A 19,094-nucleotide genomic window follows, 5' to 3' on the forward strand; every position below is an offset into this window, starting at 1 on the left:
GTCTCCTTTACTCTCAATCCACCCAACACAAGGGTAGGTGTTTTTCACCAAAAACTCCAGATAGTCAAGAAAAATATAGTTGGTTACCTGAGTTATATGATTAGCTTCACTTTCAGCAAATGTGGGAATCTATTTTTTATCAAATATTTTCTTAGGTTATTAATAGATTAATTCCATAATTCAGAAAAAAATTAGAACAAATTTTCCAGGAAAAAGGGCTTGTTTAGTTTCAGGAGAGATTAGAGTATTTTATTTTGCCCAATCAGAGCCCTTCAGCATAAAGAGACATTCATATACATATATATGAACATTTTCCAGAAACATTAATTTATAATACATTTTTTAAAATACCAGCTTAACGGTATTTATTTACAAAAATATTTCATTACCTAATTTTAAATTTTGCTGTGATGACAGTTTGTAAAGTACAGGAATGCAAAATAACTACAAAGTTTAACACGTTTTTAGTGTTTGCAATAGTGCTTTTCTTTTTAGATGAAACAATACACAGATTTTTTTTAAACCGTATTTCAAAATGCATATTCCAGCAATTACCTTTGAGATAGTTACTGGGACTGAGCAAGATTAAATAAAAAGTGCAGCAACTGAAAAACACCTGCAAGTTACAGTTTAAGGTATACACAAGCTAGAGCTCTATACCAAGCATGCTTGCCTCTGAAGTGGACAATGTTAGAAAAACTTAATCTTGCTCTTTTTCATATTGTCTTTTGGTAATGCATTTACAATGAACCAATAGTATAACTAGAAAGCAAAAGTGTTTTTCTGGTTCTAACTATCATGTGGAATAGAGGTCACACCTAAAGTATCACAGTACTATTTATTTACAAAAAAAAGTTAAAAAAATTAAAACAAGATTTACCCTCTTTGCATTGCTTTCCATTGCTATGTTGATTCTATTTTCAACTCCCTACACTGTCTTCAGTTGAAGCAGTTTAGACAACAAATAGCAAAAGTAAATAAACAAATAGCAAAATAAACAAAAACAAACAAAAAAAAAACTACCAAATAAATAGGATTCCATTGCCATTAACCTATATCCATTTGAAATGCCTGAGTCAAACAACCTACAATAAATACTGGTTTATTTACATGTCATACACTATAAAATTTTAAACAATGAGCCTCATTGTAAAATACTGGCAAAACTGACATTCATGATTTTTCTGATGTAAAGAATAAAATAAAAAGACCACTTACATGTAGCCCTGGATTACTGTACTGAATTTGTAAATGAATTGTGCCTATATTGTTAAAATTAATTTGACTGTATTAATAACTGAAGAAAGCAATGTTATAACCCTGGTAATTGGGAAGTTATTAAAATCATTTAATTCATCTGAGAAAGGTAAGCCAGTTTTCCCTTTTTTTCTTTTTTTGGTAGTTTTTGGTTGCAACAACTGTTTTCTGTCTACAGAACCTTTTTTAAAACTTCGGAGGCAGTAGTAAAACCATTAATATTCACAGGAAAAATAATTCCCATAGCACTTTACAAGAAATTGATCAGAGTGATGAAAAGTGCAATTAACAAAAGCTGTAAACAGTATCTTCACATTCATTTTCAAATGAAAAGAAAAATCTGTGGGCATAAATTTCAATCCAAGAGAACAAATACCCTAAAAGGGAAAAGAAAAAAAAAAAGGACATTTAAGATATAGGAGTGCTTTTTTTCCCCCAAAGTAAATACAGATTAAAAAGTCTAAGAATGCTGATCAAGTATCAAACTGATAAGGAACAAATTCTATAAACTACAAAATAAAAACCTTCATTGACAAAAATACATAAACTCTGTTTTCATTTTTGGAAATTTATTTTTAAAAAAGGTAGAAGAAAATACCTGGAAAACTATTTTAAATATATATATATATATATCTATATTTTAAAACAATAGTTAAGGTAGGCATCCAACAGCAAGCTGAAGCTATTGAGAAAGATCTTGCAATTATTGTTGTGGGCACTTTCCCCCAAAATAAAATTAATATTTGAAAATGCTCAATAGAGGGTTTTTTAAAGCATAGAAATGGTATCTTTCCTGTTCATGTGTGAAGATTTTTAAATGATGTATGATTTTTTAAAATTAATTGTATCTCGATATGAGATACCAGTATTTCTTATTATAAGCGTAAAACATAACTTTTTGTATGGATAATATACATACTTTTTAAGTACTTTGACTTAAACTTAACAAGTTCACCATTTTTAAAATTAAAGTACATTTATAAAAATTCCATTTTAAAACTAAAAGTATATTTTCTAGCAGTATGTATAAATATAACATGTTACTGTATGATCTTAAAACAAATCTGAAAGTGTTGCAATAATTTAAGACCAAGAACACTGAAACATACAGCAGATTATTTTACTATTTTTTAAATCTATATAAAACCCTATTAAAGGTTTTAAAACTGATCAGTTTATTTAAGGTACAGCTAGCAGCATATTCATGATTTTGGTATGTTTTATACACATGTATCACTTGGTTTAAACTGAGCAATGTGGATTAAATGATAATAAAAAGTTTTCATTACCTAAAAAAGTGCAGAAAAAATTCAAGTTTAAAGTTCAGTGCTCTTTATTTTGCTGAAACAAATAAAATCCCAAAAGTTAAAGTGTAAAATAAATCTTTGCCACAAAAAATTTACCTTTGGATATAGCTTTTCTAATGTCACATGAGAAATGCCTTAAGCAAAACATATATGGAAGATAGAACTCAGGGTAAAACTTTGAACTCCGTAGTGTCTTCCACATATTCTTCCTTTCCTCAGCTGTCTCCCCAGCACCCCTGTAACCTAAAAGTATGTAACACTTTCAGACTTGTTTAAAACACTCACATATCTACAAGAAATAGCTTCAGAGGAACCTACAATTAAGTTCTAAGCCAAAAAAAAAAAAAATTGCTTCGCTCTTTAAACTACTGTACTTAATTAAATTGTAATATACTTACACATAATAACATAGACAAGTAGCAGCATTTTTCACATCCATAAAAAATCAAACGGAGAAGTTAGTAATAGCTCAGTCGAATCTATAACCATTTTTTTGGAAACACTTTGTACAATTGAAATGCAAAGCAAAAGTGTTAAGATGATGCACAACTTCAAATGGATGTAATGTACAGAATTTGTCAGAATATAAGATTTCAAATAACTTTCTCAGCAAATATATATGGATTTTAGTTTGAAAACTGAAATGAACTGGATATATGGTACATACAGAAAAACCACTTCCTACTTACAAACTACTAATCATGAATACTTCAATGATTTTAGAGTCAAGGACAAATGCAACAAAACAATGAGGATATGGAGAGGGCACACAAAAATCTTTCATTTTTCTGATATTTTCTATTTTGACTTTTTTTTTTTTGGTCAGTTTTCCTGAAATCATGGCTTGCTGGTGACTATTACTTTCTGTATTTAAAAAGAAAAAAAATTAGAGATGTTACCTCTCAAATTACAGTAAATTCCCTGGGTTAGTTATTACTGTAGACTGTCTCTTATCTACAGACAGAATCAAGTATAACTCTGAGAAGCTTATTTCCTACACTCAAACATACTTTAAGCTTTCTAATCGTAACTGAGTCTCTAGTTTGTTGTGCATAATTTGTAGATTAATTTAAAAATTAAATAACTCAAAACACTGATTTAAGATTTTCTTACAAAATCTTGGAAATCCATCTAAGGTAAATGTATATACTTCTATATTTGAAAATAATTACAAGATTAGTTCATTTTGTATACAACAGGAAAAATGACAGTAAAAATGAAGTTAATATACAAATATATTTGTGTTATATAACACAACACAGCAAATTAAATAATTGCAGCTAATATGACCTTCCACATAGATAGGGAACCAACCAGTATATTAATCTACATAATGCTTTCTCAACTTCTTCAAATCCATAACTGTTGATTTTATTGATGACATTCACAAAACTGTACCTTTAAAATAGGACCTAACACTTCCTGTGACATATCATGGAACTATGGGTTTACTGGGTAATAGATAACACAAATTAAGCAATTTATAAACTGCTGAATGTTCAGACAGCTGACATTAAACAGAAATATGTTATTCATTGGTGCTTTCTATAAATTCGAAAACTTTTGAAAAGGGCTTACTTAAAAAATATTTCTTTTGGCTTGATCAATTATCTCTATCACACACATTTAGTCCCTACCAAATGATATTTAAAGTAAACTTTGATGTAAACTTTTGTATCTAGTAGTGCATGTTATAAAATGTAAACATAAAAGCTTTATTAATGAAGAGTAGAGGAAAATATGCATAACAGACTGTATGAAAAAGTTAAGATGTCCTACATATTCCTTTAATGATCATATGGAATAGAAAAACAACCACCCTGTTTACTATGTGTTCTGATTATCTCTTAATGAAAAAACAAAATAACTTAAAGGAATTTTTTATAGAAGACAATATTTAAATTTCATTAACATTAATTTTAATGCTTCCATTTTGCTTCTACTGGGTTGCTTTAACAACAATCAATAATAATCTCAGATTAGTCTGTATTCTGAGATTGCTTACTTCTAGATCTACTAGGTGGTTTCTTTCCTGCTCGTAATGCTATTCTATGAAACAATCATTCATTGTCCATTGCTGGTCTCGAATTGTATTATATTCCAATACAGAAATAATTTAGTTATCACAGTGTACATACTTTCCTTTCTTTTTGGCTTTTTAAAACCTTGAAAGGATATGTACAGATTTATAGTATATTTCTACAGAAAATATTTTGTAGGTCATCAGACTAAACTCTTATATAGATAATTATTGACAACAGATGCTTGTAATTTTCCATGCGATAGCATGTGCGCTAAGATTTAACTGGCTCATCACCTGAGTGTATTGGAACAGTTAGCAAATAAAGGGCATTTTAAAAAGGGAGCTGAGCATTTTACCGAAATAATGAAAGTTTTTTTTAAGCAATTTTAATTAAAGAATGCAAAGGTACATTTGGTTAAACATTTTATAAAAATTCAAGCAAAATTAAAAACATAGCCAATTTCAACATTTCTACAAATTTAACCAGTATTATTTTGGTCAAATCCACCTTTAGCTGAATTAATGAGAACAAGGACAAGGGACATTGAAGTATTCTCCTCACCACAATGGAGGTTTTTCTCACTTTCCACACTGCATAGCCACTACATGGAAACTCCCAGAATGATGAGCAATTCAGTCATGCTCTACACTTTTCTTTTCAATGAAAAGTGATGTATCTTCTTGTTTTGCTTTTGACAAAATATGAACTAAATACAAGTCTATAATAACAAGAATCCAAGAGTAGCTCATACACAAGTCAAGTATGTGTATGTTTTTATTATTTAAAGCCCACCATTCAGCTTATCTGTCTAAAGAGATGATAACAAACAGTTTGTTTCTTTTTCACTAATGATACTGATGATCAGTCAAAGAGAGGGAAAGTCCAAGACAGCTGTTTATAATCCAGTCCAATGACACATATATAACTATTTCAGCTTCAAGACTTCTGACTTATTGCCTCTACCCCAAACAGGTCAAACACTGATGGCAGATAAAACGGCACAAACCCTTTTGGCATATGAAAGTTTAATACAGGAATGATCCAGGATTAGTCCCTGCACCAGGTCTCCTCAGCAGTCCCCTTGGTTTCTTCATCTGTCACGTGTGACCTGTTTAATTCCCAAATTGTCAACTCATAACTGGCACACACCATATACTCCATTTTGAGTGCGTGTGAACACTCCTCAGTTAAAGCCACATGACTGAGGTAAAACAATGCATGATTGTGCTAGTAAAGAACAGTATTCAGTGATGAACATCCCTTTAATGTTAACTTTTCTAAAGAATGTAATAAAAATGGAAAACTTTTTTCCTTCTGGCTGAAGTTGGACTTATTGGATTCTGGTTGTCAGAACTGGTACCACTTCTTATCTTTATATTTCAACATAATCTAAAGGGGGAAAAAAAGAAAAACATGTTTTTTAAATGCCAGAACAATAACATTTATAAGTGATTTCTATATTTTTCCAAAACATTATGTCATTCTGCAATATTCTGTAGTGCTACTATATTGCTTACTTCAAATCAACTTATTGAGAGCAGTAAGAACTATTCTATTTGGAGGAAAAAATACGATATACATTAAGAACTAGCCTAGAAGTTCCACAGATTTCTTAGAAATGTGACATAATTTGGTGACTTAAGCTAGTAATATAAAAGTACGATGATTTTTATTTTGTACTATGAATTAAAAATAATGCTTGAAGAACTGGGGAATTAAAGGTTGAAAATGCTACTCCTCCTGCCGTCTCAAATTTACTGAGCATCTACCCTGAGCCAGACACTGCATAACACACTTTCCCTACTTGATTTCAGTCACAACCATTCTTGGTCTAGGCACTGTTTTTCTCCCCATTTAATAAATGAAACTGAAGCTTCTAGGGGTTGCCCAAGGTAATGCAGTAGTGAAACTGGAATTTGTGCCCATGCAGTCTAATTCAAGAACCTGTGACTGTAACTACCTCAATGTACTGTTTTCCTTAGACTCTGAAATATGGCTCAAGAACAACTGGTAGAAGGGAAAGTTAACAGTGTGAGATTAAGCTCTTTCCTAAATATTCAGAGTGTGAATATATTCCGAAATTGACTGAAGTGCTACATGCTGTAGAGATCATACAATCAGGTGTAGGGTTATGACAACAAAAATCTCGACCTAAATTGACCACCACAAGCCTGTATCTGAGGTGCCTGGGTATAGTACCAGTAATCATAAAGGATCTCTGAACCTCTCTGAAGCCCTAGACAAGTATCTTCCAGGTCAAGTTACCTCTTCATGCGTTCTAGGTTTCCGCATTTTTGAGCAAGGAGGAAATGACTTTTGGTTGAAAAATTTAAAAAAGAGCTACCACTATAAATTGGGTGCTCAAATATAAAAACAACCTTAAAATTGTTTCTTCAGACAAATTCAAAATGTCCTCCAGGGCCAGCCTAGGAACTCGGTGTGTGAAGTAACCTAGTGTAAAGCATCAAGGAAAGGCAGGCCTGTGTGTCAAAATGAAAAATGTGTATTTCCTGTAAAGGCTTTTAAATTCAGCTTTTCAAGAGCATGATGTGGTGTAAGGGGACCAGTCAGGGATCCCTACTTTACAGCATGTGTTTTTGAGCTCTATCATGACTTCCTAGGTCCACCATTGCAAAATGCATCTCTCTACTCCTCCATATGAATTGGTCCACAATGCGGACTTAGTATTGTTTATTTAAGTAAAAAGGTTTGTCAATTTTAGTTATTTATATCTACCTGGAAGACTCAAGGAGGCAAATTATTTCTTTCTTTAGGACAAAGTGGTAGTAGACTCTGAGGCATTAAGAAAAATTGACATTGGTATTGCATTCGTTAAGAAATAGTTGCAAAGCTGCTAGCTACGCTTACCAAAAGCCTGAAGGTGGGCAGATTCCTTCAAAATTTATAATCTTATAGTAAGAAACCAAAGGCTATTGGAGATACATTCCTGTAATGGTTCCCTCTGGTGGCAAAAATCAGGAACTTGCAATTGTACAATGAATATATGCAAATTCATGGGTGTAGAAATACAATAGCTATAAAAATAAAATAACATTGATACTTGCTTTACCTAGAGCTTTTTGTTCAAATATCTGTTTGAGAGTCGTACCTCATGAGCATGTTTAGAAAATGACTCTGCACTTGATAACATGGCCGCAGTTCTTTCTTCCAGATCGCCAAGTTTCTGCCCTCTTTCATCTAGTGCCAGCCTGGCTCGTGCTAATTCACCAACAACTCCAGATGCTGCCCCTTTCACACCTTCAATGCCACCAGGGCCAGGAATATGCTGTGCAAGGCTCCTTGAAGCCTTTCCCGAGGACGATTCTCCAACTGAACACATTTGATAAATGAAAGAGTAACTCAAAACATGAACATTTTACTAATAATAAAATACAATTTTTGGATTGAGTGGTAATATAATTGAAATAAAATTATAAAGTGAAATATGCTTAATACATGCTTTCTTTTGTTATGATTGGTTTAATAATTTTTAGATACTTTTTCAAACATGCAAAAACACAATGTACATTAAATATTCTATACTAGCTCATACAACAAGACTTATACAAAAAAGGAGCTGGTAAATATTTAATGAAACAAATAAAGGTATATTGTTATCAATTATATAATGGCAAAAACTGCTCTTTTGTGCAAAAAAAGGAAGATATTTAGCTTCAAATATACAGATTTGATTATGTTTATTTACTCCACACTTCCTCTTACTTAAAAATATACTGTGCTTAGGCTCAGAAGTAAAGATAAATGAAGAATATTATTCAGTAGTCTATTTCAGTCTCCAAAAATTGTAGGCATGCTATATTCTTTTCTTTTTCTCCACTTATCTTGTCACTTACCAAATGGATCACATTTTTCCATCAAAAGACCTTGCGATTCACTGTTTTCTTTCTCTTTGCTATCCAGATGCTTTTTACCTAACACTTAGATCACTGCAAAAGTCTTAAATTCTTTAAAGGCTGATCTCAAGTTTCCTGGTTCCTCAGCTTAAATTTCTTTCTTTCCTTTTTCTTTAAATATAACTCGTATACCACAACATTTGCTCCTTTAAAGTGAATACACTGGCGATTTTTACTTTATTCATAAGGATGTGAATCACCACCACTATTAATGAATACCAGAGCATCTCATCACTGCAAAAGAAGTTCCATGCCTGTTAGCAGTCACTTTCCATTCCCACTCTTTGCATTTCTTGGCAACCACTAACCTACTCTCTGTTTCCATAAATTTGCCTATTCTGAGTATTTCATTTAAATGGATTCATACAATAGGTGGCCTTTTGTAACTGGCTTCTTTCACTGAGAGTAATGTAAAAGGTTATTGATGATGTAGCATGCATCAGTACTTCATCACTTATTATGGATGAATAATGTATTATTTTATGGATAAGGTGTATTTTGCTTATTCATTCATCAGCTGATGGACATCTGGGTTGTTTCCACTTTTTGGCTATTATGAATAAAGCTACTATGAACATTTATACAAATGTTTGGGTAAATGCATGTTTTCAATTTTCTTGGGTATATGCCTAGGCATAGAATAGCTGGGTGATGTGATAATTGTATGTTTAATTTTTTGAGGAACCATCAGTTTTCCAGAGAGGGTGCACCATTTTACATTTCAACCAATAATATATATGAGGGTTCCAATACCTCCACATCCTTGCCAACATTTGTTATTGTGAATCTTTTTGATGACATCCATCCTAGTAAGTGTGAAGTGGTATCACATTGTGGATTTGACTTGCATTTCCCTAATGACAAAAGATGCTGAAGATCTTTTCATGCACTCATTTGTCATTTGCACATTTTCTTTGGATAAATATCTATTGAGGTTGATACTGTTTGGCTGTGTCCCCACCCAAATCTCATCTTGAATTGTAGCTCCCATAATCCTCAAGTGTCATGGAAAAGACCCAGTGGGAGGTAACTGAATCATGGGGGCAGGTTTTCCCGTGCTGTTCTCATGAGAGCAAGTCTCACAAGATCAGATCTGATGCTTTTATAAAGGGCAGTTCCCCTGCACAGGCTCTCTTGCCTGCTGCCATGTAAAATGTACTTTTGCTCCTCGGCCTTCCGCCATGATTGTGAGGCCTCGCCAGCCATATGCAACTGTGAGTTCATTTAATGTCTTTTTCTTTATAAATTACCCAGTCTTGGGTATGTCTTTATTAGCAGCATGAGAATAGACTAATATACAGATCCACCTAAAAATTGGTCTATTTGTCTTCTATTATTGAGTTTTAAGAGTTCTCAATATATTCTGGACACTAGACGTAATCTGATTATCAGATATGTGTTTGCAAATATTTCATCCCATTCTTTGGATCATCTTTTCACTTTCTCGTTAGTATTCTTTGAAGCACAACGTTTTAAATTTTGATAAATTCCAATCAACCTTTTTTTTTCCTTTGGTTGCTTGTGATTTAGGTGTCATATCTTAGAAACCACTGCCTAATCCAAGGTTACACAAATTTATACCTGGTTTCTTCTAAGAGTGTTACAGTTTTAGGTCTTATATTGAGGTCTTTGAGCCATTTTGAGTTAATTTTTTTGTGTGGTGTGAAGCAGGGGCCCAACATCTTTTTTTTTTTTTTTTTTTTTTTTTTTATAGTTTTTTTTTTTTTTCTTATTAAAAAGGGCACAAAATTTTTTTTTTTTTTTTTTTTTTTTTTTTTCAGATGAATATCTAGTTATTCCAACATCACTTATTGAAAAGACCATTCTTTGGCCACGTAATTTTCTTGGCATCCTTGTAAAAAAAAACCACTGGCCATAAATGTATAAGCTTATTTCTGGAGTCTCAACTCTATTTATGTATCTTTATGCCAGTACCACACTGTCTTGATGACTACAGCTTTGTAGTAAGTTTTGAAACTGAAATGTTTGAGTCCCTCCAGCTTTTTTCTTTTTCAATATTTGTGTGTGTGTGTGTGTGTGTGTGTCTGTATGTGGCTATTTTGAATTCTTTGTATTTTCATTTGAATTTTAAGAACAGCTTACTGCTTTCTGAAAAAAAAGTTGTGATTTTGATACGAATTGTGTTAAATGTGTAGATCAATTTGTGGATACTGCCATCTTAACAATGTTAAGTCTTCTAATCCATGAACATGAGATGTAGGTCCACTGACTTACATCTTAGTTTCTTAAAATGATATTTTGAAGTTTTTATTGTACATGTCTTATACTTCTTTGGTTAAATTATGTCTAAGTGGCTTATTTTTTGATACTGCTATAAATGAAACTGTTTTCTTAATTTCATTTTTGAATTATTCATTGCTTGTGTATAGAAATGCAATTCATTTTCTGTATTGATCTTGTATCCTGAAACCTTGCTAAAACTGTTTATTGGCTATAATTAGTTTTGTGTGGATTTCTTAGGATTTTCTAAAGATAAGATTTGCAGATCTAAAGATCTGCAAATAGAGATAGTTTTACTTCTCCCATTCCAATTTGCATGCCTTTTACTTGCTTTTCTTGCCTAATTTCCCTGGCTAGAACCTCCACTCCTATGTAAAATAGAAGTGGTAAGAGCTCTTTGAATATGCATATAAAATTTAGAATTAGCTATACATTTTTTGGAAGGATTTTGATTAGAACTACATTAAGTGTATATGTGTATATATACATACAGACATCAGTTTTGAGAGAACTGGTATCTTCTATTGAATCTTCTATTCCATGAACATGGTATACTCATTAATTTGTTTGAATCTTCTTTAACTTCTCTCAACAAATTTTTCTTTTTCTTTTATTTTATTTTAATTTTTATTATACTTTAAGTTTTAGGGTACATATGCACAATCTGCAGGTTTGTTACATATGTATATACGTGCCATGTTGGTGTGCTGCACCCATTAACTTGTCATTTAGCATAAACAAATTTTTCTAATTTTCTACTTTCCTCATGGAGATTCTGAACATGTTCTCTTAAGATTTATTTCTAGATACTGAATTAAAAGAAATACTATGGGTGATAGGCAGAGTAATGTCCCCCTTCCCCCATAGATGGCTACATTCTAATCCCTGGAACCTGTGAATATGTCACCTTATATAGGAAAAGGATCTTTGCAGATGTGACTAAGGACCCAGACATAGAGTTCATCCTGCATTATTTAGGTGAGCCTAACCTAATCACATGGGTCTTTAAAAGCAAAGAGTTTTTTTTTTTTTTTTTTTTCAGCTGTGGGCAGACAGAGATGTGGCTTCAGAAAAATAGAGATATGCAAGGTTGTTGGCCTTGAATACTGACAATGGGACCAGAAGCCAAGGAATGTGGATGACCTCTAGAAGCTAAAAAAGGCAAGGAAATGGATTCTCTCCTGAAACTTCCAACAAGAAACACAGCCATGGGAACATCCATAAGAACTGTGTTGATTTCTAACCTATGGAATTGTAAGGTAATAAATTTGGGTTCTTTTAAGCTAGTAATTTTGTGGTAATTTGTTATAGCAGCAACAGAAAACTATACAAATAGTAATTTAAATTTTTTCATTTTTTATTATTGTTAATATAAATTAAATTTTATTTTTGTATATGATTACATCTAGTAAGTTTGGTAACCTCTGTTATTTCTAACAATTTAGCTATAGATTCTTTTGGTTCTTCTAAATATGTCATCATATCAATCATTTGCAAATGACTGTTTTGTTTTCTGTTTCGTATTATAGTACTTCATTTTTTCTTCCCTTTCCACACCCTCTAGGGACTTGAAAAGAATGCTGAATGTATGTGTTAATAGTGGGCACTATGTGTCATTTCTAATTTCAAAGGAAAAAATTTTAATGTCATTTAATGTTCCTGCATTAAGAGTGACATTTGCAATTTAGTTTCTAGGAGTCTCTATCAGGAATGGATAAGATTTTTTTTTTTTTTAATGATAAATCAACTTTGAATTCCTGGTACAAACCAAACTTGGTCTTGGTATATTATCTTTATTACATATTATTTGCTATCTTAATATTTCATTTCAGATTTTCTATCTATAAATGATATTTGTCTTTGTTTTTTTCCTTTCTAATACTATTTTGGTTTTTGGTGTCAAGGTTGTGTTAGCCACACAAAATGAGTTGATGAGTGTACCTATTGTTTCCTATCTTTTGGAAGAGTTTGTGTGAGAGTTGAATTATTTTTTTCCCTAAATATTTGGAAGAAATATTAATGAAGCCCAATTTGTACCAGAAGTTTACTTGCAGAAAAGTTTAAAATGATGGCTTCAATGTCTGATAGTTACAGTACTATTAGAATTTTTATCTTTTTGTCCACTTCCGTTGTAATTGGTAAAACAATTAAATTACTTCAAAAATAAAGTTATACATTACATTCTCTTATTTTTAACTTCAGTGTTATTCCTTTTTTTCCCATTCCTAATAGCATCTACTTGTGCATTTCTTTTTTCGTGCTTCGTTTCACAAGAGGTTTATCATTTTTATTAGACTCTTAGAGAATCAACTTTGGCTTTTGTTATACACTCAACAGTTGTGTCCCCCGCCCCCTCCCCCTCAGTCATATGTTGAAATCTAATCCTTCCCTAATGTAATGTCAGAAGTGGGGGCCTTTGGGAGGTAAAAAGGGTATTGTCCTCATCAATGGGATTACAGCCCTTAAAAAGAGGCCAGAGAGGTAGCTTGCTCTCTTTCCTCCAGGTGAGAATGCAGCCAGAAGGCTGTCGGTAAGCCAGAATAGGACCCCCAAGCAACTCAATCCTGTTGGCACCTTGATCTCAAACTTCCAACCTCCAGAGCTGTAAGAAATAAGCTTCTGTTGTTTAAAAGCCACCCAGTCTATGGTATTTTGATATAGCAGCCTGAACTAAGACAGCTCTGTTAATTTTTCGACTGTATTCTACTACTTCATTAATATCTTAATCTTTTTTATTTGGTTTATTTTGCTGTTTTTCTAACTTTTTGAGATGAATGCTGAGTTCACTCATTTTCATGTTTTCTTTTTCAAATACTAATACATATTTAAGATTAAAATTTTCACTCTTAAGGATTACTTTAGTTACATACCAATGGTCATAAATTCTGACACAAGAGTTATCCAAAGGTAAGTATATTTCTGTTTTCAAACATGTGGATTTAAATTTATCTTTGTTATTGATTACAAGCATAACTGCACTGTGATCAAATTGTATACACTAAAGTTATTTTAACTCATTGAAATCTGATTGATATAACTGCTTATTATTAAATCTATATTTAGAACTTATGATGATTGAGAAAATGTCTCTTCCATTAGCTATGTCAATATTTGTTTTTATATATTTTGAAGTCAAAATAGTAGGTACATTCAAATAATGCCTTAATGTCTAATTTTGCTTATATTAATATAGTTATACCAGCTGATTCATTTGTGATCATGCTTTTCCATCTTTTTAAATTTCACCTTTTTGTGTCCTTATGTTTTATATATGTCCCCTATAAACAATGTACATTTCTGTTTAATTAATTAATTAATGTATTTTTAGAGACAGGGTCTTGCTCTGTCACTCAGGCTGGGATGACAGTAGTATAATCATGGCTCATTATAGCCTCAAACTCCTGGGCTCAAGTGATGCTCCTGCCTCAGCTTCATAAGTGGGTCTACGGGTGCATACCACCACTAAATTTTTAAATTTTTTGTAGAGACAGGGTCTTGTTATATTGCCCAGGCTGGTCTCGAACTCCTGGTCTCCAGCAACCCTCCCGGCTAAGCTTTCCAAAGTGCTGGGATTATGGGTATGAGACTCGACGCTGGCCTTTTCTTTTCAAATTCAGTCTAACCATTTTTGTCTTTTAGCTGAAACATCTATTCTGCCTACATTTATTACCATTATTTATATTAAAGTTAAATCTACCATGCTTTATGTACTATCTGCTTATCCCATCTGTTTTGTATTCTCTCTCTTTTTGCTTTGCTTCGGAATGACTGTGATTTATCTGCTATTCATCTGGAAGTTATGTTCTATTTTTCTAAGTTTTACAGGTTATCCTGTAAATTACATGTGTCCTTAACTTATCAATGCCAATGAATACTTTTTACAAGTTTCCCAAAAAATTCAAGAATCTCAGATCACCTTAAATCCACTTACTGTTTTTAAACTCCTTAATGTTATGACATATTTTGGGCTATGTTATTGTCTGTGTATGTGTGTATACACATGCCATACACCTTTATTTTGCAGGTCATAAAGATTATATTAACTATATTTATGCACATATCACTTTTGTTCCAAATCACTGTGTGTCTCTGACATCCCATCCAAGATTATTTTCCTTCTATCTGATGTGTACCCTTTAGAATTCCCTTTAGTGTGACGGCAAGGTTTACTTATTTGTCTAAAAATGTCTCATTCTTAAATAATTTTTGCGTATAGAATTATGGATTAAATATAATCAATATAATTTTCTGTCAATATACAGAAGATCACCTTACCATCTTTGGCTGTTGAGAAGTCATGTATCGGTCTCTATTTGTTAAAAAATATCTATAATTTTTCTCTAGCCACATTAAAGATTTTCTCTTTGTCTCTGGTGTACTATATTTTAATGAGATTAGTTAATTGAGAATTTTTAAAAACATCATTGGAATTAATTAGGCTTCTCAAATTTGTCGATCACCGTATCAATTCTAAAAAGTTTTCTGACTTATTTCTTTATATATATATTTACATTTATATATAAGTATTCTTCTTTGCAGTCCTTCCTATTTCCTTTTTGAGAAGGTCTGAACTTATGTTAGATCTTCTCACAGCAACTTTTTTTAATCCTCTCCTACTACGTATTTTGTTTGTTTCTTTGTGCTGCATTTTGGATGACTTCTCCTAACGTATCTTTAAGTTACATAATTCTTTCTTCACGTTTGTCTAATTTGTAGTTAAGCCTATCTATTGGGTTTTTTATTCTAGTTTTTGAGTATTTCAGGTCTAGAATTTCTGGATTTTTTCACATCTACTGCTACTGACTTCTACAGTTTTCAGTTACCTGATACAATGTTCAGGCATGATATTTAGCCTCTTGAACACAATTATGAATAATTATTTTATAGTCTGTGTCTGATAATTCCAATATGTGAAGTACCTATCCTGCCTTTTCTGTTTTATTAATCATGCTGTTGATTCCTAATGTTCCTGGTTATCTATGACTGGTTTCTGGTCATCTATGTTCCTGGTTATCTATGACTACATATTTGAAAAATTATTTGTAGAGATAATTTGAGGACTTGGAATATACTATATTCTTTCTGAGATCATTTTTTCATTTGCTTCTGCCAGGAGCTAGGGACTCTAGCAGTCTGGAAAAATCTTAATTAACAATTAACACTGAAGATTTTACAGGCCACCCAGATATTTGAAGCTGAGCTGAAAGTCGTGTGTGTGTGTGGTGAGGGGAGGTGGGTAGTTTATTCCCAGTTCACCCTTACTCTTAAATTATAGCCCTTTGGTGTCTTTGCAAATAGCAGGAGTTATTTTAGGGTCCCCACTCTTGCCAGGTTGGGGAGCCCATCTTGCTAGCCCTAGCACAGCTTAGTACCTCAGCCTCATTAGCAAAGTACTGCAGAGTCAAAGTGCCCCAACTTGTCAGGCTCTCCGCTCTGGGCTTCTTTCCCCACGGATACTGTTCTTGAAAACTCCTTACTATATGATTACTTCTTTGACGTCTTTAACAAATTTTAGAAATACATTTTCTGAGTTTTATATAACGTTATAAATTTTCCTCAGTGAGAATTTTATCCCAAATTATCAGTTCCCACTGACTTGAACAGTCTTCATTTTTAAAACTGAAATAAAACTATAGACCAATCATTTGGGTAAGTTCAAAAAAATTTCATTGCACTGCTACTTACTGCTATTTAATGATGCAGTTTTTCCATTAGTCAAACAAACATGAAACAACAATTCTAAATATTTTAGAAAAAAAGAAAAAAATCAAAGGATAGATAATAGCTGCCATTTATAAGAAAGGTCAAGCATTCACTGATTCATTAGTTCATTCAAGTACAAATTATTTACTTGTATCAACTACGTGGAAGGTACTAAATGAACCAGAAGGTTTATCTTATGATGAAGGTTAAATGAACTAGAGTAGTTTTAGAGGTTTTGAAAGACAGATTAAATGTTAAAGTAAAAACTAAGTTAAGGTTATCAGTTAAAGAAAATCATAGCATTAAAATAACATCACGTTTAATGAAAATAAAGTAAGTACTTCCTACATTATTTACTTAAAATTGTGAATACTACTTTTTAGTAATCGAAAGTTATTCTGATTTTGGTATTTCCTTGAGTAAAGTATTTCCCTGATTTGGGATAGAATAACAGAAAATAATTTTATGTATTTTGTTAAAACATGGAAATAGTAACTGTGACAAAGAGAAAAAAGTGAACATAATTTACAGATAAAAAAATTTTTGCATGGCTTGTTTCTGTTTTATAGATAGATTATCCAAATTAAATAAATCAACTTACATAGTTCTTCTCTGTCAAGAGATTGTGCACCACCTCCAAATAAGCCTTTAAAGAATCCCCTGTTTGGTGCTTCAGGTGTTTCTACAGGAGTGAAGAGTTCACCCAACATTTCCTTTAAAATCAAAACAAATTGTCACTGTTGAAATTTCAGGGAAACTAAACTATAATGAACAAAAGTATCACTGTAAACTCTTTAACCTAAGCTCAGAACATTACCTGTTGAGATTCACAATTAATGAGCACACGTCCTATGATCAGATACAGAACATGCTGATTTATTCAAACAGTACGTTTCTAAAACTAAAATATGACTTATTTGCTGCTTGCCCCTTTGTTCGCATTTTAGGTAAACAGTATTTTTGCTTAAGAGTGTCAGGAGATTCTAATCTTTAAGACAAAATTTTCATATAACTCGTATGAATTGATAATAGGATTAATAATTACATTAGAAAGAATTTTTTTTTTTTTTTTTGAGACAGTCTCACTCTGTCACCCAGGTTGGAGTGCAGTGGTGCGATCTTGGCTCACTTGCAGCTTCTGCCTCTGGGGTTCAAGTGATTCTTGTGTCTCAGCCACTGAATAGCTGGGATTACAGGCACACGCCACCATGCCTGGGTAATTACTGTATTTTGTAGAGATAGGTTTTGTGCCATGTTGGCCAGGCTGGTCTTGAACTCCTGGCCTCAAGTGATCCACCCGCCTTGGCCTCCCAAAGTGCTGTACAGGCATGAGCCACCATGCCCGGCCAGAAAGAAGAAAACTTCTTAACAGCAAGTATAAAAGTCCAGCGTAATAATGATGATATGTAGTTTTGAAATTATAACTTTTAGCTGAGTCAGAAAATTTATAATTTAGACACCAGCTTCTTTTTTCACAAACACATGCTAGGAAGAGAATTATGCCAACATACACCTGGAATTTCAGAAATCTAGCGGAGAGATGGGAACTCTTCCTTGTACATCATCAGATTTTTCTGAAATTACTGTATTTTTTAGAGTGCAGAAATGGTAAAAGGAGAAAAGATTGCTGACATGTTACTGGTTTTGTTGACAATACAAACAGAGGAAAGAAGACTTTTTCTAAGACAAGGATGGTAGTGACCGGGCACGGTGGCTCACGCCTGTAATCCCAGCACTCTGGGAGGCCGAGGTTGGCAGATCATGAGGTCAGGACTTCGAGACCAGCCTGACTAACATGGTGAAACCCTGTCTCTACTAAAAATACAAAAATTAGCAGGGTGTGGTGGCCTGTGCCTGCAATCCCGGCTACTTAGGAGGCTGAGGCAGGAGAATCGCTTGAACCCGGGAGGTGGAGGTTGCAGTGGGCCGAGATTACACCACTGCACTCCAGCCTGGGCGAAATAATCTGTCTCAAAAAAAAAAAAAAAAAAAAAAAAAGAGAAGAAAAGAAAAGAAAAGGATGGTAGTAATATTCATATAAGAGTTCTGCTATATTCTGGTGTTATTACATCATTATAGTTGGAATAAAAGTATGTATTTTTCAGCGTTTCTTCCTTGGGGCTGGGCTAAGGCTGGTAAAGGATGTTCAGGTTTTCTTTTAGACATATCCATATTAACATTATCCCTCCACCCAGATTGCAAATGGGAGGAGATAACTATTAACATTACACAACAGTTTTATTTATAAGACTGAAGTGGACTGAAGCCTTTATGTTTTTATTTTCTTTCCTCTGGATTTCTATAAAGTGTAGTAAACCTGGAATAAAACACTTTCTGAATTCAATAAATCAAACTTGTTAAAACCCACTATAGAATATACTGGTATTTATTATTATATTGAATTTACATTAAACTCTATAACAAAGGCAATTTTAGGCATATTTTAAATCTTTTAAAAACTGTATTTCACAGATCCTAATTTAAATTATATGTATTAAATTGTTATAACGTAAAAAAAATCAATAACAGCAACACAGCTATCATTTGGGTGTCTCATGCTAAATCAAAAGAAGAATATGACATATCAACAGCGATAGTTTAAAGGTATGCTTTTTAAAAAATTTGACCTCATTTTAGAATTAGAGTTT

General features: G+C 32.6%; 1 protein-coding gene across 1 annotated transcript in view; it reads right to left on the reverse strand.

Annotated features, from left to right (window-relative positions):
- Nucleotides 1-1,688: 1,688 nt before the first annotated feature.
- Nucleotides 1,689-19,094, reverse strand: part of LOC116463085 (syntaxin-binding protein 5-like) — a 184,223-nt gene continuing 166,817 nt past the window's right edge. The window contains exons 26-28 of the mRNA XM_032146044.2: nt 17,048-17,159; nt 7,698-7,918; nt 1,689-5,977 (exon numbers count right to left, since the gene is read on the reverse strand). Coding sequence (XP_032001935.1) covers nt 5,936-5,977; nt 7,698-7,918; nt 17,048-17,159 — 375 coding nt within the window. The 3' untranslated portion in view covers nt 1,689-5,935. The remainder of the gene's footprint in view (nt 5,978-7,697; nt 7,919-17,047; nt 17,160-19,094) is intronic.

This window comes from Hylobates moloch, unplaced genomic scaffold (assembly GCF_009828535.3).
Source record: "Hylobates moloch isolate HMO894 unplaced genomic scaffold, HMol_V3 SCAFFOLD_27, whole genome shotgun sequence".
NCBI classification, from domain to species: domain Eukaryota; kingdom Metazoa; phylum Chordata; class Mammalia; order Primates; family Hylobatidae; genus Hylobates; species Hylobates moloch.